The sequence below is a fragment of the Pogoniulus pusillus genome, chromosome 21, assembly GCF_015220805.1.
Source record: "Pogoniulus pusillus isolate bPogPus1 chromosome 21, bPogPus1.pri, whole genome shotgun sequence".
Classification (NCBI taxonomy): Eukaryota; Metazoa; Chordata; class Aves; order Piciformes; family Lybiidae; genus Pogoniulus; species Pogoniulus pusillus.
The window spans coordinates 19,016,275-19,043,163 of NC_087284.1; the positions used below are offsets into that span (position 1 = coordinate 19,016,275).

Below are 26,889 nucleotides of genomic sequence, written 5' to 3' on the forward strand. Positions count from 1 at the left end.
AAACTTATCCTTCGTCTTCAGAAGCCACATTTGGACCACATTTGTCTTGTGTGTTGCACTGTTGGCATAATTAACTCAAGCATCATTGTCATGTGTCAGCTGCCATGCGTGTGATTGCAGGTGGAGAAGCCAAGAACAGCTTCATGGCTGGTGCAAGCAGCAAGTACAGAGCCACCAGTCTTTTTGAGGAGGTGTCTTGCTCCTAAACATCATCTATCAACGCCATAAAGAGGCAGGAAAATGTTGTGGAGGGCTGTGTCTTAAGATGTTTCATGCATCACTTCTCCTTTGCCATAAGCTAACAGATATCCAGGATCTAGCCCCAAACTTGTGAAGCATAAAAAGTCTTTTCCTAGTCCTAAGGAATCTCTTTCTCAAGACGTTTTTTTGCCTGTGCCACCTCTAATCATTCTCTCTGGTCTTTGCAATGAGCTCTTTGCTCAGCTAGACATTAGTAATTTGGGACTGAACCTCCCGGAGAAGCCTCCTCTATGCAGGGTGCCGGCAGTGGCCATTAAAGGCAGACTGGGAGGAGGCAGGCTGTTGTAGTTTGTCTGTCCTGTCACTAGAGTGAGACATGCTCACAAGCATCCTGGGCTTCTCTTGGGAGGTGCTGAGCAGGCCCGTGGGGTGCTTGGTGCTGGTGCTGGCACGGAGCAGGTACCGTGCGCTGTGGCAGACCTTGGCATCCTCAGCTGCCTGAGCCTCAGGGGCAGAAACTCTCCAGGTTAGGTCATTCTGTTGCAAATGTTTTGTTTGGGTTTGTTTTTCAATTGCCATAGAGTACCTGAAATGGGTGAGGAGCCCCTAAAAATCTTTTCTCATGACCTCTTGATAGCCATGGCTATTAACCCCTGGGGGGTCATATGAATGGAGGTCTGATCTGATCTATAATCCAGCAGAGCCCACCAGCATCTTTCTACTGCCTCCCAAAAGACTTTGTGGGAGGCCATCACTCTGCTTAGCCTGAGACCCAGCAGATGCTGCAGCTATCTCCCGGTGAGGCTGTGAGGAGAGGCAATTTCTTACTGCGGGGTAAAACCACAGCTGCAGTCCTGACATCTAAATGAAATGACTCATAAAGGACACTGTCCTCTGTCCCACTCTCTGACATGCCAGTCTGAAGCCCCATGATTTATGACAACATACTTCAGAGGGGTCCTGTATGTACAGGGTGGGTTTTATTTCCACACCCCCCACACCCCCTCCCATTCTTTCTTTTCCTGAAAGAGGTGTGATATCCTGCCAGAGAGCAGCTTGTTCAGGTCCAGACAGAGCATGCAAGCTGCTAAAAGCTAGTGATTGCAGTACTGATCTCTTGCAGGCTCTGCAGTGTGAGAAGGTGGTTCTGAATCACAATGAACTTAATTGAACAAGAAATGGCATTGACTTTCCCTTCTCAGCCCTCCCCATCGCTCACGCTAGCAGTGGCCCGAATCCTCTGCCCATGCCAAGCAGCAGAACTGCACAGAGCAGCAGAAAGGAGATTGTCTTTATTCCTGTCCTATCATCAGCACGTAGTTATTTTAAACAGGGTGAAAAACAAAGCTCTCAAGGCTTTGAATTGTCATCAGGGAGTTGCCTGTGCAGTATGAGCAGACTAAGAGGGGATCTTCTCAATGCAAATAAGTCTCTACAGGGTGAGGGTCACAAGGATGCACTGTGCTCTTGTCAGTGATACCCAGTGACAGGACAAGGGGTGATGGGCACAAACTGGAAGAAACTTCTCTGAGGGTGCTGGAGCACTGGAGCAGGCTACCCAGAGAATCTGTGGAGTCTCCTTCTCCAGAGACTCTCAAAACCTGCCAGGATGTGTTCCTGTAAACCTGTTCTGGGTGACCAGGAGGAGGTTGCTCTCTTCTCTCAGGTGGCCAGCACCAGAACAAGAGGACACAGCCTCAAGCTACACCAGGGGAAATTTAGGCTGGAGGTGAGGAGAAAGTTCTTCACTGAGAGAGTGATTGGACACTGGAATGGGCTGCCTGGGGAGGTGGTGGAGTTGCCATCCCTGGAGCTGTTCAAGGCAGGATTGGATGTGGCACTTGGTGCCATGGTCTAGCCTTGAGCTCTGTGGTAAAGGGTTGGACTTGATGATCTGTGAGGTCTCTTCCAACCCTGATGATGATACTATGATCTCCAGAGGTCCCTTCCAGCCCCTATCAGTCTATGATTCTATGGGCAGCTCAATGTCCCTGGAGGCATGAGTAGATCACAGGGTGACCATGAGTCACCAAAGTGACACAGGCAAATGCATTTCCTTCTTGCCAGGCAAGGAAGGCAAGCATTCCTCTCACCTGCACCGTGCCACCTGATACCCTCATTGCATTCTGAGAAGCAATTCAGTGGACAGTGGGTGTGTATCTGGTTTCATGGATGTCCTGCCTTTGACTTCAACCAGACTCTGCTGGAATCGATTTAATTCACCAAGATGCTGGACGTTGTACACAAACTAGAGAAGCCTGTTGTGTTGCAAGAGGGTAGGGATAACAATGACACTGCATTCAGGAACTGCTCTTACAGAGAGCAGGGGCTCAGCTGGACAGCCTGAGAAACAAAACTCAAGTGTAACCTGCTTGGGCAAGCCTTCAACGTGGCTTTGCTGCTAATCAGCTGTGCTTCACAAACTCACCTCTGAGCTTGGCAGGGGTGGGCATGGATTCCACCTCCACCAAACGTTCATGGAAGTAACAATGAGTTAGTTTTGACATTGGAAGGGAATAGGTTGTATTTCCCTACTTCTGATAAAGCCTCCAGGCAGCTGAGTAGGTTGAAGAAGCCAGTCAAGACCAGAAGCACCAGTGCAATATTAACAAACTTCAGAAATAATTAGGTGGGAATGGGCTTCTCTCTGTGAGAACAAAATCAGAGCCATTGCACAGAATCATGCAATCAGCCAGGTTGGAGGAGACCTCCAAGTTCATCCAGTCCAACCTAGCACCCAGCCCTAGCCACTCAACCAGACCATGGCACTAAGTGCCTCAGCCAGGCTTTGCTTGAACACCTCCAGGGATGGTGACTCCATCACCTCCCTGGGCAGCCCATTCCAATGCCAATCACTCTCTCTGGCAACAACTTCCTCCTAACATCCAGCCTAGACCTCCCCTGGCACAACTTGAGACTGTGTCCCCTTGTTCTGCTGCTGGTTGCCTGAGAGAAGAGCCCAACCCCACCTGGCTACAGCCTCCCTTCAGGTCAGAGCAGTGGTTGTGACTGCAAGCACCTGCTGGCAGTAAGACCCTCAGGCCAACAGGTGAAGGCTACTGCGGATTGCCCAGCTCAGTCCCACATCTAATGCCTTTGTTCCCCAGTGATGAAAAGGGAAAATGTAAAGTAGAACACAACCCCCCACTTCTTTCAAGGTGCCAGAGTTCTGAACCAGGCTACCCAGAGAGGTTGTAGAATCTCTGGAGAGAGTCCAGTCCCATCTGGACATTGTGGTCCTGAGCAATCTGCTCTAGGTGTCCCTGTTTTATCAAGGGAGTTGGACTAAACGAGCCCCAGAGGTCCCTTCCAACTGCTACCACGCTGGGATTTCTGTGTGTAGCTGCTACTAGATTGAAGGTTGGATGTGAACAGCTGGGGGACGTCTTGCATCAGTAAGCAGTAAATATATTATAGGGTAGAGCTGCACCATGCCCCTCAAAAATGAGAGGGCTGCTCACCTATGTCAGCTGCATCAGGTTTGCATTAGGCTGTTCTCCAAAACATAGGAAGTTGATAAAAATACAGTGAGATCATAGAATCATAGAATCATAGAATCAACCAGGTTGGAAGAGACCTCCAAGATCATCCAGTCCAACCTAGCACCCAGCCCTAACCAATCAACTAGACCATGGCACTAAGTGCCTCAGCCAGGCTTTTCTTGAACACCCCCAGGGACGGTGCCTCCACCACCTCCCTGGGCAGCCCATTCCATAGATGCTGAGCTATGGAGCTTAAACCCAAAACTGCCCAGGATATGAAGAAGATGTGACTGCACTGTGAAGATTGTGCCTACCTTCACATGCCCAACCTAATCTTTCCCACTTCCTGCAAAAAAAAAGCTGCTTTCTCCCTGCATTTTTTCATTTAGCTTCTCTAGCCAGAAGAGGATTCCTGTGTGTGCAAGGTCTTAGGTTAATCTGACAAGGAGTTTTATGAGCTGGAAAACTGAGATGAGAATTTCCTGTTGGTAGAGGATTTTCAGTTTTGGGGTTCTTTTTAATTGTTTTTAAGCCTTTTATTTCTAAACTCAAGCTGTGGAAGCCTTTAATGTGATTATTTAGCTTTCTTCACTGCACAATTATTCTCATAACATATCTTTCAAGTGGGACATTGTTTAATTTGATGAATTCTGCCATGTAGGGGTTTCAACAACATCCTTCCTGACAGCTTTTCCTGTTTGATGAACCTGATCTCCTTCTACAACAAGATGACCCACCTAGTGGACGAAGGAAAGGCTGTGGGTGTTTTCTATCTGTACTTCAACACTGTTTCTTGTGAGCAAGCTATCTGCACATGGCTTGGATTGGCATACACTCTGCTGGGTAAAACACTGCTTGGACAGCTAGGTCCAAAGAGTGGTGGTGAATGGAGTTAAATGTAGCTGGTGGCTGCTCACAAGTGATTTCCCTCAGGGCTCAGTATTGGGACCACTTCTATTTAACATCTTTACCAACAATCCTGACAAGGAGATTGAGAGCACCCTAAATAAATCTGGATGACATCAAGTTGGGTGGAAGTGTTGATCTGCTTTAGGTTAGGGATGCTCTGCAAAGGGACTTGAACAGGCTGAATTGATGGGCAGAGGTCAACTGTAGGAGCTTTGACACCACACAGCTAATAGCTAGCAAACCACACTACTATCACCACAGTGATAAAATTCTCATTGATTACTCTTGTAGGTAGGAAAGAACTTTATTTCACATTGGTGAGACTAAAACACAGGACACTGAAGAGTTCTCAAATACTCATCTGTGCTTTTCTCTCTGGGGACTGCTGCAGTGTGATGGGTTGAGTTGAATCTGCTGCTGATATTCAATACCATGCTGCTGTCATGCCAGCTGCAAAATGAAAGTGCTGCCTGGAGCAATGTATTATCTGGCTTCAAGTTTAGATTGTAATATGAGAGGCTTCCTACTCTGGTTGCTGCTTTCAGCTGCTGAGTTTGGGGCTGTTGGTCTCTCCACTTGGCTGGCTGCAAGTCAGAGAGGGTAGGTGGGTGGCTTTGCTGCTGCTTCTGCATTTTGCTGCACTGGTTAGACCACACCTTGAGTACTGTGTTCAGTTCTGGGCCCCCCAGTTCAGGAGGGACATTGAGATGCTTGAGCGTGTCCAGAGAAGGGCAACGAGGCTGGGGAGAGGCCTTGAGCACAGCCCTACGAGGAGAGGCTGAGGGAGCTGGGATTGGTTAGCCTGGAGAAGAGGAGGTTCAGGGGTGACCTTGAGCACAGCCCTACGAGGAGAGGCTGAGGGAGCTGGGATTGGTTAGCCTGGAGAAGAGGAGGCTCAGGGGAGACCTCATTGCCAAGCAGGACTCACTGCAATCAACAGTGTTGTCTGAGGAATCAGCTGAGTTCAGCACAAGGGGACAGCTCAGAACAAGGGGACACAGTCTGAAGTTGTGCCAGGGGAGGTCTAGGCTGGATGCTAGGAGGAAGTTGTTGGCAGAGGGAGTGATTGGCATTGGAATGGGCTGCCCAGGGAGGTGGTGGAGGCACCGTCCCTGGAGGTGTTCAAGAAAAGCCTGGCTGAGGCACTTAGTGCCATGGTCTATATGACTGGCTAGGGCTGGGTGCTAGGTTGGACTGGATGAGCTTGGAGGTCTCTAGTGCCATGGTCTATATGACTGGCTAGGGCTGGGTGCTAGGTTGGACTGGATGAGCTTGGAGGTCTCTTCCAACCTGCTTGACTCTATGATTCTAAGTGGAGGTGGTGGGCTTTAACCTGTGGCTCCTATTGAGCGCTCAGATTCATCTCTAAAGTCTTCATCCTCTGAGTAGGCTGCACTTCTGTTCCCTCAAGGAGTGTGGTAATTTATTTCTGTGGTCCTCACAGTTGGTTAAAAATCAATTTTATCCTAATTCTAACCACATAAAATCCTGCTGCAAACTAACTGCAGACACCTCTTTGAGGCCGAATGGCTGCTTGCATTGACTGGGAGGTAAACTTTACCTCGTAAATGTTGTGTCATTATTTAATGTGGTTAAAAGCTATTAGCAAGGGTCTGTATAATTAAAGTAATTAATTTCACTAATTACTTTTTTTTTCCCATAAAGAGCTATACATAATAAAGTAGAGCTCTTGTCTTAATCTTCATTCTCATTTCTATACAAATGCAGCCCTCCCACACATGTACCTTTTTCTCCTTTAGCAAAAATAGAATAAAACAACTTGACAGGACCTAGAAATCCTCCAGGACAGGTAATTAATGGCTTGGTCTATTTGCACAGCTTTTATAATCTGATAACTTCACTTCTATTACTGCTTCTGCTCTAAGAGTTGGGAGGTGGTGGAGTTGCCATCCTTGGAGGTATCAGTATCATCAGGGTTGGAAGAGACCTCACAGATCATCAAGTCCAACCCTTTACCACAGAGCTCAAGGCTAGACCATGGCACCAAGTGCCACGTCCAGTCCTGCCTTGAACAGCTCCAGGGACGGCGACTCCACCACCTCCCCGGGCAGCCCATTCCAGTGTCCAATGACTCTCTCAGGGAAGAACTTTCTCCTCACCTCCAGCCTAAATCTCCCCTGGTGCAGCCTGAGGCTGTGTCCTCTTGTTCTGGTGCTGGCCACCTGAGAGAAGAGAGCAACCTCCTCCTGGCCACAACCTCCCCTCAGGTAGTTGTAGACAGCAATAAGGTCACCCCTGAGCCTCCTCTTCTCCAGGCTAACCAATCCCAGCTCCCTCAGCCTCTCCTCGTAGGGCTGTGCTCAAGGCCTCTCCCCAGCCTCGTTGCCCTTCTCTGGACACGCTCAAGCATCTCAATGTCCCTCCTAAACTGGGGGGCCCAGAACTGAATACAGCACTCAAGGTGTGGTCTCACCAGTGCAGAGCACAGGGGCAGAATGACCTCCCTGCTCCTGCTGACCACACCATTGCTGATGCAGGCCAGGATGCCACTGGCTCTCTTGGCCACCTGGGCACACTGCTGGCTCAGGTGTTCAAGAAAAGAGTGGATGAGGCATTTAGTGCCATGGTCTAGTTGACTGGATAGGGCTGGGTGCTAGATTGGGCTGGGTGATCTTGGAGGTCATCTCCAACCTGGTTGATTCCATGATTCTATGGTATGTTCTACTAGAAGGTCTCTACTAGAAGGATTGCATTCCTTTCCTGCAAATATTTGGGTGTTTGACACTCAATGTGGAAGAACAGCAGAGGTGTAACTGATTATTCAGAGCAAATATTTACTTGATTTTCATTATTAAGCCCACCTGCTGCCTCAAATGGCAGAACTCCAAGGATTTTGGCACCAAAAGCTTGACATCAACTTGTGATTGTAAAATTAGGCTATACTTGGGCCGTTAAGGAACAATGTGTTGCCAGTTCCTTGCGTGCTGTAAGTTGGCACAGCTTCACTGAAGCTAGTCGTGCTCTGCTGACCTCATGCAAAGTGAAGGGCTGGGCTGTTGCTGCTGCCTGAGTCTTTATCAAAATCTCATCCAAATAAAAGAATTCTCTTGCCAGCTTCCTAGAGAGTTAGACCAGACTTGGGAAACAATGAGCAAAACTATAATTTATGTGACTCATACCCAAAGTAAATACCAATGCTTACCAAGAGCAAAAGGGTGAGGGTTGGGGCCAGGCTTTTTTCAGTTGTGCTCAGCAACAGGACAAGGGGCAATGAGCACAAAGAAACAGAACGTTCTGCCTAAACACAAGGGAAACCTTCTTTAGTTTGAGAGTGATGGAACAGCAGATCAGGCTGCCCAAAGAAGTTGTGGAATGTCCTTCTCTGGAGAAATTCCAAACCCACTGGATGTGATCCCAGATGACCATCTCTGTGGGTGACCCTGGTTTACTGTGGGGGGTTGAACTAGATGATCTCCACAGGTCCTTTCCAATCCCTACCACTCAGTGATCCTGTGTTTTATGCAAATATCTTTAGCTACTATCCAACAAACAGAGCTAGTGACTACAAACAACCTTCACTTCCTCACCTTGAGGGTCCCAGGACCAATGCAAAGAACTCCATAGAGGACTTCAATTTCAGGTTTGAGGCCACTAATAGTCAACAACTCTCCTCAGCTCCAGATACCAGCCAGCTGACCAGAGGGAGAAATTTGATGTTCCTGATCTCTGACATGACAAGGAAAATCTTACTGTTCAAAATCTGTCCTTTCATCTTGTCAAGTAGCCACAATGACTGAAATCAATGGGCTACGTGATTCTGGTTCAATGAGAGGATGAAAATGGAGTGTGACAATGAGTCAGCTGGTACACAGCACCAGAATTCAGTAAATAAACCAAATTTCTCTTTTCTTTTCCTTTCATCTTTTCTTCCCTCTTTTCTTTCTTCCCCTTTCCCTTTCTTTCCCTTTCCCTTTCATCTTTTCATCTCTCTTTTCTTTCTTCCCTCTTTCCCTTCTTTCCCTTTCCCTTTCCCTTTCATCTTTTCATCTCTCTTTTCTTTCTTCCCTCTTTCCCTTCTTTCCCTTTCCCTTTCCCTTTCATCTTTTCATCTCTCTTTTCTTTCTTCCCTCTTTCCCTTCTTTCCCTTTCCCTTTCCCTTTCCCTGTCCCTTTCCCTTTTCATTTTCTTTCTTTCTTTTTAGTCTGGCAAACTGCCTTTTATCTGATAAGGTCTGCAAGACAGCTATGTATTTCCAAGAACACCACTTTCTAGAGATGAGAGAGCGTAAGAACACCAGGAACTTGCAGGCAGCCTGCTTCTCTTGTGTATTAGCTCTCATGCTCTTTTCATCAGAACTTCTATCATAGCAAACCAGGGGAATCATGGCCAGTGCACACATTGATAAAGCTCTTCTCCTCCAAGACCGACCCTTTTGACTTCTAGCTCAAGTCCCTGTACTGCTCACTTGCAGATTTACAGTGCTCTCAATCAGTGCTACAAATCAAACCATGGAACATGGGGTTGCTGTTAATAAGAGGCACTGAATGAGAAGCCTCGTGATCTGCTGCTGGCACAAACAGTCACAACCTTGTCAGCCCTGCTAATAAACTTCACTCACAGTGCTGACCTGCTGGCAGCCTCCACAAGCTGGTGAGATCTTGGAGCTTTGGGGCCAAGGCTGTTTTACATTTCAATGAGGCTCTTTTATGATATTATTTTTAGATTAATAATTTTATTAGGAAGCTGGAGTGAAAGCAGAACCCGAGGAAGATGGGAGGGCTGTGACGACTGTGATGGCAATATCTTCAAATGTATCCCCCTCCCTTATGTCCTTGATGCATGCTGAGTTACCATGCAGTCATGGAACACTGCAGCCCCACTCATCTAGAAAGAAGTCAAGGACCACAACGAAGAGGAGGCTCAGAGGAGACCTTATTGTTGTCTACAACTACCTGAGGGGAGGTTGCAGCCAGGGGGAGGTTGCTCTCTTCTCTCAGGTGGCCAGCACCAGAACAAGAGGACACAGCCTCAGGCTGCACCAGGGGAAATTTAGGCTGGAGGTGAGGAGAAAGTTCTTCACTGAGAGAGTCATTGGACACTGGAATGGGCTGCCCGGGGAGGTGGTGGAGTCGCCGTCCCTGGAGCTGTTCAAGGCAGGATTGGATGTGGCACTTGGTGCCATGGTCTAGCCTTGAGCTCTGTGGTAAAGGGCTGGACTTAATCTGTGAGGTCTCTTCCAACCTTGGTGATACTGTGATACTGTGATACTGTGACACTGAAGACACTTACTCCAAATACTAAAAATAAAATTACCTGCACCTTTCCTTTGTCCTGTGTCAAAATATTCACTGCCAGCAAACAAACAGGCAAACAGAAGTCCTACAATAATGCTTTTGTACTGTGTCTGTAAAAAACTGATTTGAGTTAGGACTTCCTACAATGCTAAAATGTTCTAAATCTCTGGAATATATATATATATTTTAATTTAAAATAAGTGAAAGAATCATTTTTATGCTCATGCAGACCTACTTAGTAGCTGTAGTTGCTCTTCTCATAGTAGCAGACACTAAGATGCTGCATGTGAATCATGTAGCAGACTCGTTGGTGTTACTGCTGCTTGGTTGCTAGCTGAGACACCAGTTTTGATTTAGGGTATTTTGACACTTAGCAACACACTAAGATTTGTGAGCAGGTGGCTGTGCCAAAATAGTAACGGGGTTCAGAGTTAGCTGAAATAATAGCAAGGAATTGCTGGTTGGAATATGCTTGCTTTCTTGATTTATTGAAACAGCCCAGCAAAAAACATGTCTGTGAAGGATCCACTCCCACGAGACACCTGTTTCCAAGCCACTGTGGTACAGGTATGATGCTTGGCACACAGGGGGACAGTTCCCACGCTTGGGCTGTCCAGTCAGTAGACCCATTCACCTACAGTGGTCAAAAGCAAGCAACAAAACATATGTGTTCTGTACCCAGGAGATGCTTAACAGCTCACTTTCAGGCTTTCCCAGAAGTGTCTTGAATCTGCAACTCTAAATCCACTCTCCTTTTCCCATCTATGTTGCTGTGCTCTCTGCCTGAAGAAATAATGGAAGATAGCTGATCTATAGGACTGGCTCACAGCTCTGCTCACCCTGTTCAGGCTACACAGAGAGGTCAAAGACATCCACCTGTCTTTTGAGGGTCTTACTGATCATAAGACTGAGGAGCTTCTCTCACTCATTTCCAGTCTGGCTGTCAAAACTGACCCTCACCTGCACGGCTCAACACACAGACCAACCTTCATGGAATCGTGCAAACATAGAAGCATAGAATGGTTAGGGTTGGAAGGAGCTGGTGAGGGGCCTGGAACACAAACCCTATGAGGAGAGGCTGAGGGAGCTGGGGGTGTGCAGCCTGGAGAAGAGGAGGCTCAGGAGGGACCTCATTGCTGCCTACAACTACCTGAAGGGAGGCTGTAGCCAGGTGGGGGTTGGTCTCTTCTCCCAGGCAGCCAGCAACAGAACAAGGGGACACAGTCTCAAGTTGTGCCAGGGGAGGTCTAGGCTGGATGTTAGGAGGAAGTTGTTGCCAGAGAGAGTGATTGGCATTGGAATGGGCTGCCCAGGGAGGTGGTGGAGGCACTGTCCCTGGAGGTGTTCAGGAAAAGCCTGGCTGAGGCACTTAGTGCCATGGTCTATTTCCCTGTCCAGGGCTGGGTGCTAGGTTGGACTGGCTGATCTTGGAGGTCTCTTCCAGCCTGGTTGATTCTATGATAGTGATTCTATGATAGTGATCTCAAAAATTGTTTAGTTCCACTCCTCCTGCCGTGGGCAGGGACACCTTCCACTAGACCACGTTGCTGAAGAACTCATTCAACCTGGCCTTAAACCCTTCCAGGGAGGGGCTATCCACAAACTTCTCTGGGCAACTTGTTCCAGTGTCTCACCACCCTTATGGTAAAGGATTTCTTTGTTATATCTTGTCTCAAGCTTAAATCCAGGCAATGCAGACAGCACAAAGCTGTCACTCTGCTGTACAATGCCCACAGCTTTTCATTGCCTGAGATACCACTGCTCCTGCTCAGCATGTCAGAGCCAGAAGAAAACAAAAAGCTGAAAACCTGAGAGCCCAGCTGTGGACTTCAGAGAATTCCTCCCTGGCTGTAGTGGCTGGTCTCTCTCTAGAGCAGTAGCTTAGTCCAGCCTGTTTGTAGTCTAATGGAAGGACATCACACCCAGGGCTGAAGGTCAGCACCAGTTTGAAAATTCCTCTCTTATGGCCTGTGGCCACTCAGTCTTTTAAGATATGACTGCTGGCTTACCCAAAGCCCTGCACTCCTGTGGTTGCAAAAACAGCAGGGCTCTTGGCAAGAAGGCAGGTCCCACCCTGGCCTTGAGACCAGACGAAGGTGCTGAAGAGGTTCGAGCATGCAGCTGCTGATTGCAGCGCTGTGGCTTTGCTGTGAGCCCCTGAGCAAGCCTTTTCCAGAGCTCCTGTGTTCTGCAGAGTGAGATTATAAAAGTAAATTTTCCTCATACATGAGACTTGCCATTTATTTGGGAACCTTGCTGGCAGGTTCACCATCGGAAAGTGAAGTGCTAAAGCCTTTGGATGGGAGGATGAGAAGGTGTATGTGTACCTGGAGGCAGGTTGGGGTGGTAGCCTTGCAGAGTCCTGCAGTAGTTATGCCAGCAGTGAAGGGAACAGGAGCATAGCCTTAACTGAGACCATAACACATATTTCCAGAGTGCTGGGTTGGACACAAGGCTCCATACTCAGGGCCATAGGCCAGGCAGTGCTGGTTACTTGGTAGCAGGCGTTGGTCCTCTTAGCCACTTCATTGTGTGCATCCAACCCAAAGCACTTTAGGGGACAAAACTTATTTTCAGAAGGTTCAGAAAATCAATCTGTCTTGCAGCATCTCACTTTCAGCTTGGGAACCAAAGTTCCCATCCCTGGAAACATTCCAAGTCACGTTGGGCAGGGCTCTGAGCAACCTGACCTAGTTGAAGATGTTTTTGCTCACCGGAGGGGGTTGGACTAGATGTAGATGGACTTTGAAAGTCCCTTCCAACCCAAACCCTTTTAGGATTCCATGAACTTGCAAAAATCACTGGTCTCTTCCTCTTAATCCTGACAGTTTACATTTACAGATCACTGTTCCTGGAGAACTAAGTTTTATTAACATTTTCAGAAGAAATCAATGAAGATATTGCAGAGAATGATGATCCCAAGGAGGAAATAAGTGGTAGGAGAAGATGGATGTTTAAGAGGAGAGACACTTTGCCCAGAAAAATACCATTGCCATTGTAAGGAAAGCATGAGGAGAAGCAATATATACAACTCAGGACATGAGTGAACTGTCTGGCTTAGGGGAGCAGGTAAAGCAGAATTGTTTCCCAAAAAGTTATTTTCAAGATGTAAGCAGGTCTTTGAGACCCAGGCAAGTGTTTTGCATATTACATTCAGCAGCCCAGGGGATCCAGCAAATGAGCACACCAGAGCAAAAGAGCTCCATCCCAGATGATAACTCTCATGCAAGAAGTATTTCAGTGCACCCCTGGGGCTGCATGGAGAGATTGGACAGGGACCTCCGCAACGCTGCAGAGAAAGAGGAAGAATGATCAGCAAAGCTCATGGCATAGACTGGAGTGGCCTCAAAGCCGTGCTGAGGAGGCAAAGTAGGGCTGGAAGGTGCTGTGGAAAATGTGATGGAGAGAGAAGGTGCTCATATCTTTGTTTGCACTAGGAAGGAGTCAAAGGACTGCAAAGATGAATGCAGTGTTTTCATCTGGACTATTAGCTCCGTGGGTTTTGGGAGGGGATATGATAAATGTTTATAAGTATCTGAGGGCTGGCCAGGAAGGGGGGACAGGCTCTGCTCACTGCTCTCTGGGACAGGACAAGGAGCAATGGGTGTAAATTGCAGCAAAAGAGGTTCTGCCTCAACACAAGGGGAAACTTTACTGTAAGGGTCACAGAGCACTGGAACAGGCTCCCTAGAGCGGTTGTGGAGTCTCCTTCTCTGGAGACTCTCAAGGCCTGTCTGGATGTGTTCCTCTGTGATCTGTGTTAGATAGGATTGTTCTGCTCTGACAGAGGGGTTGGACTCGATGCTCTCCTTGGGTCCCTTCCAACCCCTAACATTCTGTGATCCTATGAGTCCAGCTAGCAAAATGCTGTCTCCTAGGGGAAAAAAATCTCTTACAAGAACATCATGGTGCTACACAGCCTCACTAGCAAGATATCAATAAGATACTTAATATTTATCCCCATTTCTTATATTCCTGGCCACCCACATCCTGAAGTCTGTTTTTCCCCCCTTTTCCTTAAAATAATGACTCTTCCCATTTGCCTAAGATCATACCTGCAGCTATAACCACATTTGGATGCAAGTTAATTTGAAGGTGGCACTTCCCCAATGCTAAGTGTCTCTGAATGCAAACCCATTGAGCACCAGTCATGCTGATGAAGCCAACAGAGCTTTGGGAGTGGGTTCTATTAGGTACAAACACTTACAGACATAGCTGATTGGAGCACAAAGTATTGTTTTATAATGCAAAGGCTGTGGCTACCTTATGTTGAAAGGCAGAAAATAATTCACTAGTGTGTTGCAGTGGGGTTTATAATAGCCTGTCTTAGTAGAGGAAAATGTCTTCCTGTAAACTAAACTGTTTAGGCAGCAGAGGCTTTGCACCATCATCTTTTTAACAGTTCCCTAAATTAGCTCAAGTTGTTTGCTTTCTAGAGGACAACAAACCCAACAAACTTGTAAGCAATCAGCAGAGTAAACTTTTACAGCTGCAAAGGGGATTTGGATCTAGTGTACAAGCAGGCAAATTCCCCAAACATGCATCTTGGTACAATCACAAGCACAGATACAGCTCAATTAGTGCAAAGATACTTCCAGTGATCAAACCAGATCACTGCTTCTCTGTGGAGGGCAGCAGGAGTTTCTGCTGGTAGGACTTGTAGGAGACCAGATGTATTTCTTCTTCTCTTTAAGTTGGACTATCTGAAGTTTGCTGCATTACTTCTAAAGGTGTATTTTGGCTGTTGCTTACAGAGTACAGTCTGTGTCTTATACAGGAGTGAGCAGCAGTAGTGTGAGTAGTTATCATAGCATCATAGACTGGTTTGGGTTGGAAGAGACCTTTAAAGCTCATTCCCTTTGGGTGCGAGCAGCTCTTCTGAGAGCAAGAGGGTGGGGATGTCAAAGGCTGCTGAAATGTCTGCCTCTGTTCCTGGTTATCACTTCTCTTTGCTTCAATATATCCTCCTATAAACTATCCTTGATCTTCTGCCTCCTAGTTAACTATTCAGCTTCATTACTATTCGCAGAATGCCTTGAAATACTTAGCTGAGAGAAACACATGTCAGAAGTGGGATGCCATTAGGAGCACACAGGCCACTTAATGACCTCTGGCTGGTTAACACTTCTCTTTGCTTCAATATATCCTCCTACAAACTATCCACGATCTTCTGCCTCCTAGTTAACTATTCAGCTTCACTACTATTAGCAGAATGCCTTGAAATGCTTAGCTGAGAGAAACACATCAGAAGTGGGATGCAATTAGGAGCACACAGGCCACTTAATGACCTCTGATGCATTATAGAATCATTGAATCAGAAAATCATAGAATCATTTTGGTTGGAAAAGGCCTTCAAGATCATCAAGTTCAACTATTAACCCAGCACTGACAGGTCACTATTAAACCAGCACTATGTCTGCACAGCTTTTCAATCCTTCCAGGGATGGGGACTTCACTACTACCCCGGGCAACCTGTTTCAGGGATTCTTTCTAGGGAAGAAATCATTCTTAATATCCAACCTGAGCCTCCCCTGGTGCAACCTAAGGCTGTTTCCTTTTATCCTATTGCTTGTTTCTTGAGAGAAGAGACCAACCCCCACCTTGATCCAGTCTCCTGTCAGGAAGCCATAGAGAGTGAGGTCTCCCCTGAGTAGCAAGTGGTGTCTGCAGTGCTGCTAGATGGAATAGATTGATCCACATACAGAAGACAAGGCATAAGTGCAGTCAGGAGTAAAACATGCTTTATTTTAAATTCTTAGTGCACTGGAGTGATAAAAAGCCTGGAGTGAAAAGCAGGTTTATATTCTGGAGTCATAGAGTAGTGATTTATAAGAGAGTTTTTGGTGGTGGATTTTTTTCTGTTGTTTTTCAGTGAAATATCAGGCCTTAATTAAAATTAAAGTTCAGACTACTTTGGTGAAAGGAGCTTTTCAGATTCATTTGCAGCACTAATGCAATATAGCACAAATAATAGTGAAATAGAGGACTAGCATGGCCTAGAATTGCCTTTAATTACATGTATCACGTTTTAAATCCTTCAATATTCAGGTGCTTCTTCGTTCTCTCCCCAGCCTAACCAATTAGTTAATCAAATTGTATTCAGCACAAGGATGACCAAACTTCAAATAAGCTGACTTCTACCTCTTCCTCCCTCCTGCCCTGCCCTGTGATATTTTGAAATGAGAGATAAGGGCATCATCTTGCTTCATGGTTTCTGAATCTGGATGTTCAGCTCACCATACACATGCCTCAAAGCATCACAATTCAAGCTTGCAATCAGCTTCCGTAGCCCTGGCTGTCTGGGGGTAAATTTTACTTCCCAGATCAAGGTAGAGTTGGGTGGGATTTGCCTGTAAGGAAAAATGAAAGGTTAGTCAGCCAGTGCTGTCAAATGGGCCCACAACTGAAGAAACTGCAGGGGTGCATGTCCATTTTTTGGTGTTTCACTCGTTCTCATAAGTGTCCTATCATTTTTTCACAGTATCACAGGATGAGGGGGCTGGAAGGGACCTCTGGAGATCTCCTATTCCAATACCCCTGCTAATGCAGGGTCACCCACAGCAGGTTGCCCAGGCTCACAACATCCAGATGTGTTTAGAATCTCTTCCAGAGGAGATTCCATAAGCAATGACTGTGATTGCTTCACCTGTTCAAATATCTTTTGAAATTGAGACTTTATGGGATGAGCTGTGTGAAAAATGAAGATATTACAGAAGTTTGTATGCAGCAAGATTTGGTTTACTTTCTTGAGCACTTGGGAGACAAATTCTCTAAGGACGAAGATTTCCAGACCACATCTTCATTGTGCAACCACCTCTGATTTATAGTATATAAATGTGTGTACAAGAAGGTAACATCTGTGCTGGGAAGCCAAACTCACCTTTTCCCATTTCCCTACTGTCGTACTTCTAAATCATAGAATCAACCTGGTTGGAAGAGACCTCCAACATCATCCAGTCCAATCAAGATCATCCAGTCCAACCTAGCACCCAGCCCTAGCCAGTCAACTAGACCATGGCACTAAGAGCCTCAGCCAGGCTTTTCTGAACACCTCCAGGGACAGCAACTCCACCACCTCCCTGGGCAGCCCATTCCAATGCCAATCACTCTCTCTGCCAACAACTTCCTCCTAGCATCCAGCCTATACTTCCCCCAGCCTCTACAAATGCTAACAACAGCTGAGCTTTGACATGGAGAAACACCTGATTTATCTGCTCATGTGAATGCATGCTTGACTAAAATCCTTTTACCACATTCCATCACTTCGTGGTGGATTCTCATTTATCATGCAAAGATTATGCCCCATGTAGGAATTTCTGCTGCCCAAGGTTTTTTTCCATGAGTCATGCTCCTCATCTGTCTAAGTCTAATATCTCTCTATATTAACATCCTTATATCTATCATCACATAATCATAGAATATTTAAGATTGGAAAAGACCATCAAGATCACCCAGTCCAGCTGTTAACCTAACACTGCCAAGTCCACTGCTAAGCCATGTCACTCAGCACCACGTACACATGCTTTTGAGGGCTTTACTGGGCAGCCCCTTACAGGGCTTCACCACTCTTTCAGTGTCTTTGTTAATGTCCAACCTTAACCTCCCCTGACACAACCTGAGATTGTTTCTTCTCACCCTGTTGCTTGTTACCTGGAAAAAAAGGCTGATCCTCACCTCACTCAAATCTCCTTTCAGGCAGAGATAGTCCTTATAGATAGTGAAGGCTGAAGCCTCACTTCATTCCCAGAACATGGTATAAGTTGGCTCACTCAAACATGTTTTGTGAATGATACAGGAAAAAACCTCCCTTCAAAATACAGTGAGGTCAAAAGTCTCATCCTCACCAAGAGCTGCAAAAGCCACATCCTATATGTAAGCCCCTGGTGGACAGGGAAGCAGTGCAAGGGTGAGGAAAACAGAGAATAGGTTTGATTCTCTTTGTAAATGGAGTAATCCTCCTTAACCTGATTTTCCCAGGAGACAATTCTGTGATGAATGGTTCTGTGTAACATGCTGAGCCATCACCACACCAGAGCTATTTATCACTGAATGCATGGAGGCAAATGCAATCATTATTGAAATAAACTACAACTGCCCCTTGCTCTGTCCTCTGTGTGTGTGTAACCTGCAGCCTTCCTTCATCTCAGAGGAGTTAAAGCTTAATATGAGTAAGCTGATCCATTTCCATTTTAAACAGTTCCAAGGGCACTCCTGGAAACATGGTGACTTGAAGGAAAAGGACCATGAAGAAAATGCTCCATGAGTCATTTTTCTCCCTAGCTCCTGTGCCTTCAATGGACCTGACAGCTCCTACATCATTGAAGGTGAGAGCAGCTTTTGGCTCAGGAAGGATGCAAAATACTGGGGGATGCTGGCAGGGCTGGGCAGCAATGCAGGCTTGGTGCTGCAAGCTGTGTAACTCATGTGGAGCATGCTGAGTCACGTTCAGCTGCACCTGTGGCATAACACTTGCAAAAAGCAAGCATAGTATGATGTCCATTCACAGCAGTTTTTCTACCCAGCTCCACTCTGGAGACTGGGTTTGATCTTTTTATCCCTGGCCCAGGTGCAGTTGGGCTCAGACCTGCTCTCCAAGCTGCAGATAATGCTGACAGTTTATGCAGCTGCTGAACACAGGCAATTTTTCAAGCTCCTTCTGCACACTCCTGGGGACCATCAGCACAGGTACTGATAGATGGCACTGCTTTGGCTGCCCGAGACAGCTGCAGAAATTTTCCAAGGAGCTCAGTTATATATCTTGGAAGTGGCTAATGCTGAGCTTATAAAACTGAACTTAAAAGGAAAGAGGGTTTAGGAGAAAAACTTCCTTTGCAAATGGGTACTACCATGTCAGGATGAGGTGAACATCAGAGGAACATGAGTGTGTGTCTTGATCTGAGATAGAGCATAATCAATTCTGTTCAGCTATTTGACTTCTCAGCTCAATCTCTGCTCAGTGATGACACTTTCTGAATGTTTTCACAGACAGTGGCTGCTTCTAGCTGAGGGTTAGAGTTACTGCCAAGAGCTGGCATGCAGAAAGGCTGTTGCTTAGACCTGCTCCTGGGCAGGCCAAGGGCACTGCTAAATCTTATTTCCCACCTTGGAGTGAAAGAAGTCAGAAATGGCATCTGCAGGGAGGAGCAGACAGAACAGGTGATCCTAAACTGACCAACAAGGGATTCCAGTCCATGGACATCATCAATTTCAGGATAAAGTTGAGGGATCACCAGGGTCAAGCCTCTTCTTCAAAAGCTGGGGTCCAGGAACTCTGTCTACTCTGCCTTCTGTCCCAACCAATGTATTCCTGAATCCAGCTTCCAAAGCCCAGCTCCTGAATCCAGTTCTCATCTGTGGTTGAGTCTTGTCTGGGACCTTCCAAGGGCCTGACCCCCAGCATCAGTGGTGACAGCGATGTCATTGCCATCAGGGGTTGGGCTGGGTATTGGTCTGTTTCTATTTTGTTTTATTGTTATTATTTCCCTTGAATATGATTTCATTTTCTTGCCCAGCCCATCAGTCTCTCTCCATTATTTTCTTTCTCTTCCCTTTGGGAAGGGAGTGGGGTTCACAGAGAACGTCTGTTGCTCACCTAGTGGCCAGCCCAGCACTAATGCTTGACAACTACATTGCATCTACCACCCCCTTTATGCCTTGACATAAGCTTGCAGGGATCATCTGATATCCCTGAGCATCTTGTATAATCACAACTAACTCAAGTGAAAAAAAGCCCTATTTGAAAGGGGGATGTGAGCTGCACATACTGTGTGAGTGGCAGCGAACACTTAATGCGTAGAACAGATCTTCCTTTCTGTGATAGCGACTTGTAGGTGCTATTGTCAAGCACAAAAAATAATGTCACACAGTGAAAAAGCAAACTCAGGTTACATTAGCAACTACCCACAGCCACTACCTCTTCTTCCATTACTTGTAGTGAGCAGATGAAATGCTCTCACAGGCTCTTTGGACAGCTTGATTCTGACTATTGAGACCTATAGCTCCCCTGTGTATTGGACGTTAACGTAAGGCAGGAGTGTTCGAATTGAATTACACAGCACAGCATTAGTTAAGTGTCTCCCCTGAGCTTCTTCCTTATGAACAAGCAGGAGCTGAACTCCCAACTACTTGTGCTTTCTTCCCTACCTGAACTGCTGCTTTGTTGTTCTCAGCATGCCAGGTGCCTCAAGGCGAAGTGTGACATTCTCCAGGGTTTGTGTCAGAGGATTGGTGAATTCCACAGCCACAGACATTTGTTTGCCAGCTACCATCTCACCTTGGGTCTGCAAGACAAGGAAAGGGCAAAGCTCCACAAGATTATAATGGTAAAATCCCCCCTGGTGCACAACCTTTGGACCTGTTGGAGTCCAAAACCACAGAATCACAGAATTTCTTAGTTTGGAAAAGCCCTTCAAGCTCATCGAGTCCAGTCATTAGTTTCACACTGACAAGTCCTTGACTAAACCAAACCTCTCAGCACAAAATCTCATCACTGTGCATCGCTATGGTTGGAAAGGAGCACCAGCATCATCCAGTCCAGCCTTCATCCCAGCATCCTTCGTCACTAGACCATATGTGCTAGTTTGAAGCAGGCTAGAATGTTTTGGTGAGAAGAACTAGATCACAGCCTGTGATCTAATCCTTCTCACCAAAACATTCTAGCTAGGCTCAAACTAGCACAAGCTGAAATTGAGGATGCTGATAAAAATGTTCTTTTTAAGTATTGAATTGAAGGAACTCTCAGCTTCTAAAATATCATTGCTGAAGTAGTTTTTATCTGTCTTTTTGGCCTCCTCCCTAGGACTCTCAGTAAACCTAAAACCTTTGGTTGGAAAGTACCAATCATCTGCTCAGACCATCATGACCTTCCCCCAGACCACAAATTAGAGTGGAGTTTTTGCCAAACTTCATTACAGTTTCAATCTACTTTTTCTTTCAAAAAGCTAAAGGCTGTGTTTGCTACAGAAATTATTACACAGAAACCTGAACACTGGCTCAAATATATCTACAGGGGCAAAAAAGGTCTATTAACAGATTTCTTTCAAGGTCCTGAATTTTATGGACCTGCAAGGAGGTGGTGGAGGCACTGTCCCTGGAGGTCTTCAAGAAAAGACTGGATGAGGCACTTGGTGCCATGGTCTGGTTGACTGGATAGAGCTGAGGAATAGGTTGGACTGGCTGATCTTGGAGGTCTCTTCCAACTTGCTTGATTCTATGATTCTATGTTCTGATTTCACCCCCCTACCCAATATTAGGACAAAATCGAACCCAAATGACATCATTCAAAGCAAATGAAGGCCCAGCACTTTGGGAAATGAGACTATTTATTTGGATGCCCTGCTAAGAGTTGAGAACTCTGAATGTCAGCCCAGCCTTTGGCACACGACGTAAGGTCCTTATCCCCTCACGAATGTTGCACTTCTTCATTTTCATAGGTATCATGCCACTGTCTGCAGATATGGCTGGCTTCCAGAGAACTCCACTGACAGCAGTGTCACAGTGTCACAGCATGACAGCAAGGCCTTGAAATCACAGAATCACAGCATGGATTGGCTTGGAAGGGACCTCTAAAGGTCATTTAATATGATTCCCCTAGAGCTAGCAGGAGCATCTTCAACTAGAGCAGGTTGCTGAGAGCCCTGCCCAACAATCCTGAAAACTTGGTCCTAAGTGGATGTTGCTTGTCAAATTTTGAAAGGTTTTTCCACAGCACTTGAAGGGATTTTCCAAACAAAGGAACCTCAGTGGCATTGTCCTTCATTCCTCAGCAGGAGCCTTCTGTGCTGTGTCGCTTCAAATAGGACAGAATACTGAAGAAGTTGAGTCACTTGAGTGAGTAACTGCCCTTATCCCTTGAGTTTCTCCAGCTTTCTCAGACCTGTTCCTCTCCTTTCTCTGAGCTCACTTCAGTTCTCTACTACTGGTGATGCTCATTCTCATGCTTTAATGTAGTCAGTGCAATATATACTGTGCATGCTTGTACATCCATACAGTTTCTGCTTTATAAGGTCCATGTTAAACTAGAGGTCTAATGTGCACGCTCACATACACCCGCAGCTGCAGAAGTCAGTGTAACAGTGTTGTAGAGAACAGCCCATGTGCATCATGGTGGTCAACACCTTTCCACCCTAGCCTTGAGCTACCTTGATCCTCAGGCCTGGAATTATCAGGGCTGTTGCCTTCTGCACTGCCAGTATCTTCCCTGTTTCGTTGATCCGTGCAGTCACAAAGAAATGAAAGGAGGCTTGGTCCAGCAGGTCGCTCAAGTACTCACTCGATTTGATGGCAACATCAAAAGCACTGGCTGAGAGAAGAAATAGGAAAGTAAAAAGTAAACTGAAGCAATCTAATGACTAATTAGTTGTGCTGGGGGAGGTCTAGGCTGGATGTTAGGAGGAAGTTCTTCACAGAGAGAGTGATTGGCATTGGAATGGGCTGCCCAGGGAGGTGGTGGAGGCACCGTCCCTTGAGGTCTTCAAGAAAAGACTGGATGGAGCACTCGGTGCCATGGTCTAGTTGAGTGGATGGGGCTGGGTGCTAGGTTGGCCTGGATGATCTTGGAGATCTCTTCCAACCTGGTTGATTCTATGATTCTATAATTGCACCTCCCAGCAGGGTCAGTTATGTGAGTGTCTTGGAAAAGAAGTTGGCCCACCACTGAAGAATGACTGACTTTGACTGCTTGAACTATCTTCATTTCGTCACCTCACCATCCCCTTCTTATCTTGACCTTTATCTAGACTGTGAGCAACCTGGGGCACAGGCTGGGTTGGTGCACAAGCTCTATCCATTTCCAGTCAGCATGGATCTCCAGGTATCTGCTGAAGGTTTCCATCACAAAATAAATGAGAAGCAAGACTGGCAATAAATAGCTACTGGGCACAAAGATGCAAACCAACTTTTGAGTATTGACCCTTGTAAATGTTTGTCCTTTCACTTGATTTCTGTCCTTTCTCTGTCTCTCTCTTCCTGGAAGAAGGATGTCACCAGGTATGCCACTGATGGGTGTGAGCTCATGCAGGCTACACAAGAGACCACTTTCTCTCTAGGACTTGTCTAGACATCTGTCTTTGTCCTGTGTTGAACTTGCCTGAAAAAGGCAACAAGGAGATCCTCCTGTCAGCACCATGCCCCCCAGAGAGCTTTCACATACTCCCTGACAATAATTATTGGAAGGAACAAGTCCACCTAGGCTGAACAGCTGAGATGCAGAGAATCATTAATTTGAACCATGTTGAACTGCAATTCCCAGACCAACAGCAATGTGAGAATGTGATGCAGAGAAGCAGATCTGCTCTAAGTGACTGGGCAGAATATACAGACATGGAGCTCTTGCCCATTTGTTACAACGCTGGTAAACACATCAAGATTTCCTGTCTGCTAGCTCTGATGACTTCTGTTATCCAGTAGGCCTAGAGGGGATCCTCTTGGTATTGATCAACGGCTAAAGGACAGAAAAAAAGATGGGGATAGACTCTTTCTAGTGGTAGCCAGTGATAGGACAAGGGGCAACAGGTACAAACTGGAACCCAGAAGGTTCCACCTGAACAAGAGGAGAAAATTATTTACTGTGAGAGTGCTGGAGAACTGGACCAGGCAGCCCAAAGAGGTTGTGGAGTCTCCTATTTTGGAGAGATTCCAAACCTCTCTGAACATTGTGATCCTTGGCAACTTGCTCTGTAGGATCCTTCTTTACCAGGGAGGTTCACAGTATCACAGTATCATCAGGGTTGGAAGAGACCTCACAGATCATCAAGTCCAACCCTTTACCACAGAGCTCAAGGCTAGACCATGGCACCAAGTGCCACGTCCAGTCCTGCCTTGAACAGCTCCAGGGACGGCGACTCCACCACCTCCCTGGGCAGCCCATTCCAGTGTCCAATGACTCTCTCAGTGAAGAACTTTCTCCTCACCTTGAGCCTAAATTTCCCCTGGCACAGCCTGAGGCTGTGTCCTCTCGTTCTGATAGTATTTGACAGGTTGGACTTGATGATCTATAAAGGTCCCTTCCAACCCCTACCATGCTGGGATTTTGTGAGAAATGTACTTTCCAGTGGAAGGAGAGAGGAGCTTCTTTGGTTAAAGTCATTCACCATGGGAAGGAAAAAAGAATAATAGACTTCAGTATCCTTACCACTGCCTGTTCTGGTAAGTTCCCTGTACCACTTAGTGTACCTGGGAAAGCCAAGGGAGACACAACACTGAGTTGCCTTTCAAGAGAAATAGATAAAACTAAATATAACTGAGTAGAAATGAGCAACCTTTGAAGGCACTGGAAGGTTTAAGCTATTCAAATCCTCAAAGTTGTTTTCAACCCACACAATTCCTTTAATCATTATTCTGAAAATCATCAGGCATGCACTTCCTGCAGGTGCTGGAAGAGTGTCTCTGACACATCTTTGCTGTATTGTAAGGTTTTGTTATATATATACACACTCCTTGCCATGAATGAGGCCCATAAATTCTCTTAAGTGCCTCAGAAAGTATCTTCCCATCACACCTCTGACAGAATACTCTCACACAGTTGTAAATGAACAGAGAATCACAGAATCGTGGGGTTGGAAGAGACCTTTAAGATCATCAAGTTCAACCATGAACCCAACACTGCCAAGGCACCACCAAACCATGTCCCTCAGGACTGCAAGTACACGTCTTTCAATCCCTCCAGGGATGATGACTCCACCAAGTCCTTGGGCAGCCTGTTCCAGGGCATGACAAATCCTTTGGGAAAGAAATTATCTAAAGTCCAACCTAAACATCCCTTGGTGCAACTTTATGTTGTTTCCTCCTGTCTTACTTCTTGTTACTTGGGAGAAGAGACCAACCCCCAGCTCACTCCAACCTCCTTTCAGGGAGTTGAAGAGAGCAATAAGGTCTCCTTTCAAGACTCCTGTTCTCCAGGCTAAACAACCCCACTTTCATGGTTCTGCTTCCTTAGAGCATCCTCTCCCAGGGCAGTCCAACTTCACTACAAGTCAATGTAAACACCATGTACTTAACTCCTCACACTCCATATGTTATATTAGAAGATATCTGTGCCACAGAAGTGCACTAAGGCAGGCCACTCCTCACAAGATTTGTGCCTTCATCCTTTTCTGGATGTGCTCCAGCACCTCAACCTCCTTCTTATAGTGAGGGGTCCAAAAACTGAACTCAGTACTCAAGGTGTGGCCTCATCAGTGCTGTGTACAGGGGGACAATCACTTCTCTGGTCTTGCTGGCCAAGCTGTTGCTGATACAGGCCAGGATGCTGTTGGCTTTCTTGGCCACATGCTGGCTCATACTCAGCTGACTGCTGACCAACACTCCCAAGCCCTATCCCACAAGGCAGCTTTCCAGCTACTCTTCTCCAGGCCTGTTGCATTGCATGGGTAGAGACATTGATGGCAGTGAGTGACAGAGAAGAAAAGCTTAGACTCTGAAAACAACTTACATGAAGAGGGTTGCAGTTTTGCACTGAAGGAGTGTTTCTTGAATTCATTTTTTGTCACTCCTGTATAAAACACTATGTTGCCTGAAAGGTAGGCAGTAGCAGTGTAATAGTTGTGACTTCTATTTCTGAAAGTGATGGTGACTTTAAAGTCACTGCCAATGACTGCCTTTTGCACTTGGAAGTCCATGTCCACATCCTTTTGTGGCTGGTAAGTGGTATCTTGGGTGATTTGCCTTTTAACGCCGTACATCACAGCAGTCTCAAGAGCCAGTCTCTCCTCCTCTGAGCCTGGAAATAAAAGCTAATAATCTTTAGGAAAGAAAGAAGGGTCCTGCATTAGCCCATGCATCAATCACAAGGGTTCATCTTCCCTGGTTTGTGGTAGCTGAAATGAATGGATGAGGACAGTGAGCCTTCCTGTGGTAAAGATATCTAGAGAACTGCACAGATTCCAAGGGAGCTGGTGCTGAAAATTCAAGCCATCTCAGATAAGCCAATGTAGCCTAATTGATACTAATGGACCAACAGTGATTTACTCTGTGCAAACATTGGGCCTGAGAAAGAAACATCTAAACAGCAGCATAAAAAGCCTTAAGCTGTTTCCAACAGTTTGAGTTTCTCCAGAACTACCTTTTGTTTTCACTGCAGCCGACTCAGCCCAAAGCATCTCTGAGCAGCAAAAGTTGTGCTCTCATCAAGGCATCTGCAGTATTTCCGTGGCAGAGTTACAAATTAAATGTTCCAGAGGGTACCTTGGCAGCTTTTCATGAAGCTTCCTCAGTACCAGGGGTTTGTAAATCCTCTGTCCAAGATCTGACTGAGGCAAATCTACATTGGTGTGGACCCACCCCACTTTGAGTTACCTTCTCGGAACTTGTAGTCTTCAGTAATGTCCATCATTCCATCCCCTCCAACTTCCTTGGTCACAATCAACTGCCCAACATGGCTTGTGTCAATATTTTCTATCACTTGGGCTCCATTTTTCTCCCTTCTTAAGTAAACAATATCACCATTCACCTAAAAAAATACATGGGAAAGGATTGAATCACAGAATCACTTGGTTGGAAAAGACTTTCAAGGTCAAGTCCATCCATTACACAACTCCACCAGGGCCACTACTAAACCATATCCTTGATACACCAAAGCCTTAGATGGCTTTTAAATACATTTATGGAGGGTGATTCAGCCACTTCCATAGGCAGCCTATTCCAGTCTTTGATAAGCCTTTCTGTGGAGATTTTCCTAATATCTAACATAAACCTCTCCTGGCAGAACTTGATGCCATTCCTCATGGCCTCTAAGTTGTGACTTGTAGGAAGTGATCAATGCTCAGCTCCCTACAACCTCCCTTCAGGTAGTTGTAGATAGCAATAAGGTGTCTCATCAGCCTCCTTTTCTTCAGACTAAACAATCTCAGCTGCCTCAGCCTCTCCTCATCACCTCAGTGTCTATCTTATACTGCAGCACCTAAAACTGAAGACAGTACTCAAGGTGTGGCCTCACCAGTGCATAGCACAGTGGGACAATCACTTCTCTAGCACTGCTGGCCACACTGTTCCTGACACAAGCCAGAAAGCTGTTGGTCTTCTTGGCCACCCAGACACACTGTGGT

At 46.2% G+C, this 26,889-nt stretch overlaps 1 protein-coding gene across 4 annotated transcripts in view; it reads right to left on the reverse strand.

The window, feature by feature from the left end:
- Positions 1–15,566: 15,566 nt before the first annotated feature.
- F13A1 (coagulation factor XIII A chain) overlaps positions 15,567–26,889 on the reverse strand; it is a 65,952-nt gene continuing 54,629 nt past the window's right edge. For 2 of the 4 annotated variants that reach the window (XM_064161139.1, XM_064161140.1), the window contains exons 12-16: positions 26,141–26,294; positions 25,278–25,565; positions 21,988–22,148; positions 19,991–20,127; positions 15,567–16,197 (exon numbers count right to left, since the gene is read on the reverse strand). In XM_064161139.1, the coding sequence (XP_064017209.1) occupies positions 16,053–16,197; positions 19,991–20,127; positions 21,988–22,148; positions 25,278–25,565; positions 26,141–26,294 (885 nt within the window). In that variant the 3' untranslated portion in view covers positions 15,567–16,052. Of the gene's footprint in view, positions 16,198–19,990; positions 20,128–21,987; positions 22,149–23,978; positions 24,020–25,277; positions 25,566–26,140; positions 26,295–26,889 lie in introns of those variants that run through there. The other 2 variants (XM_064161141.1, XM_064161142.1) reach the window with 2 other exon arrangements.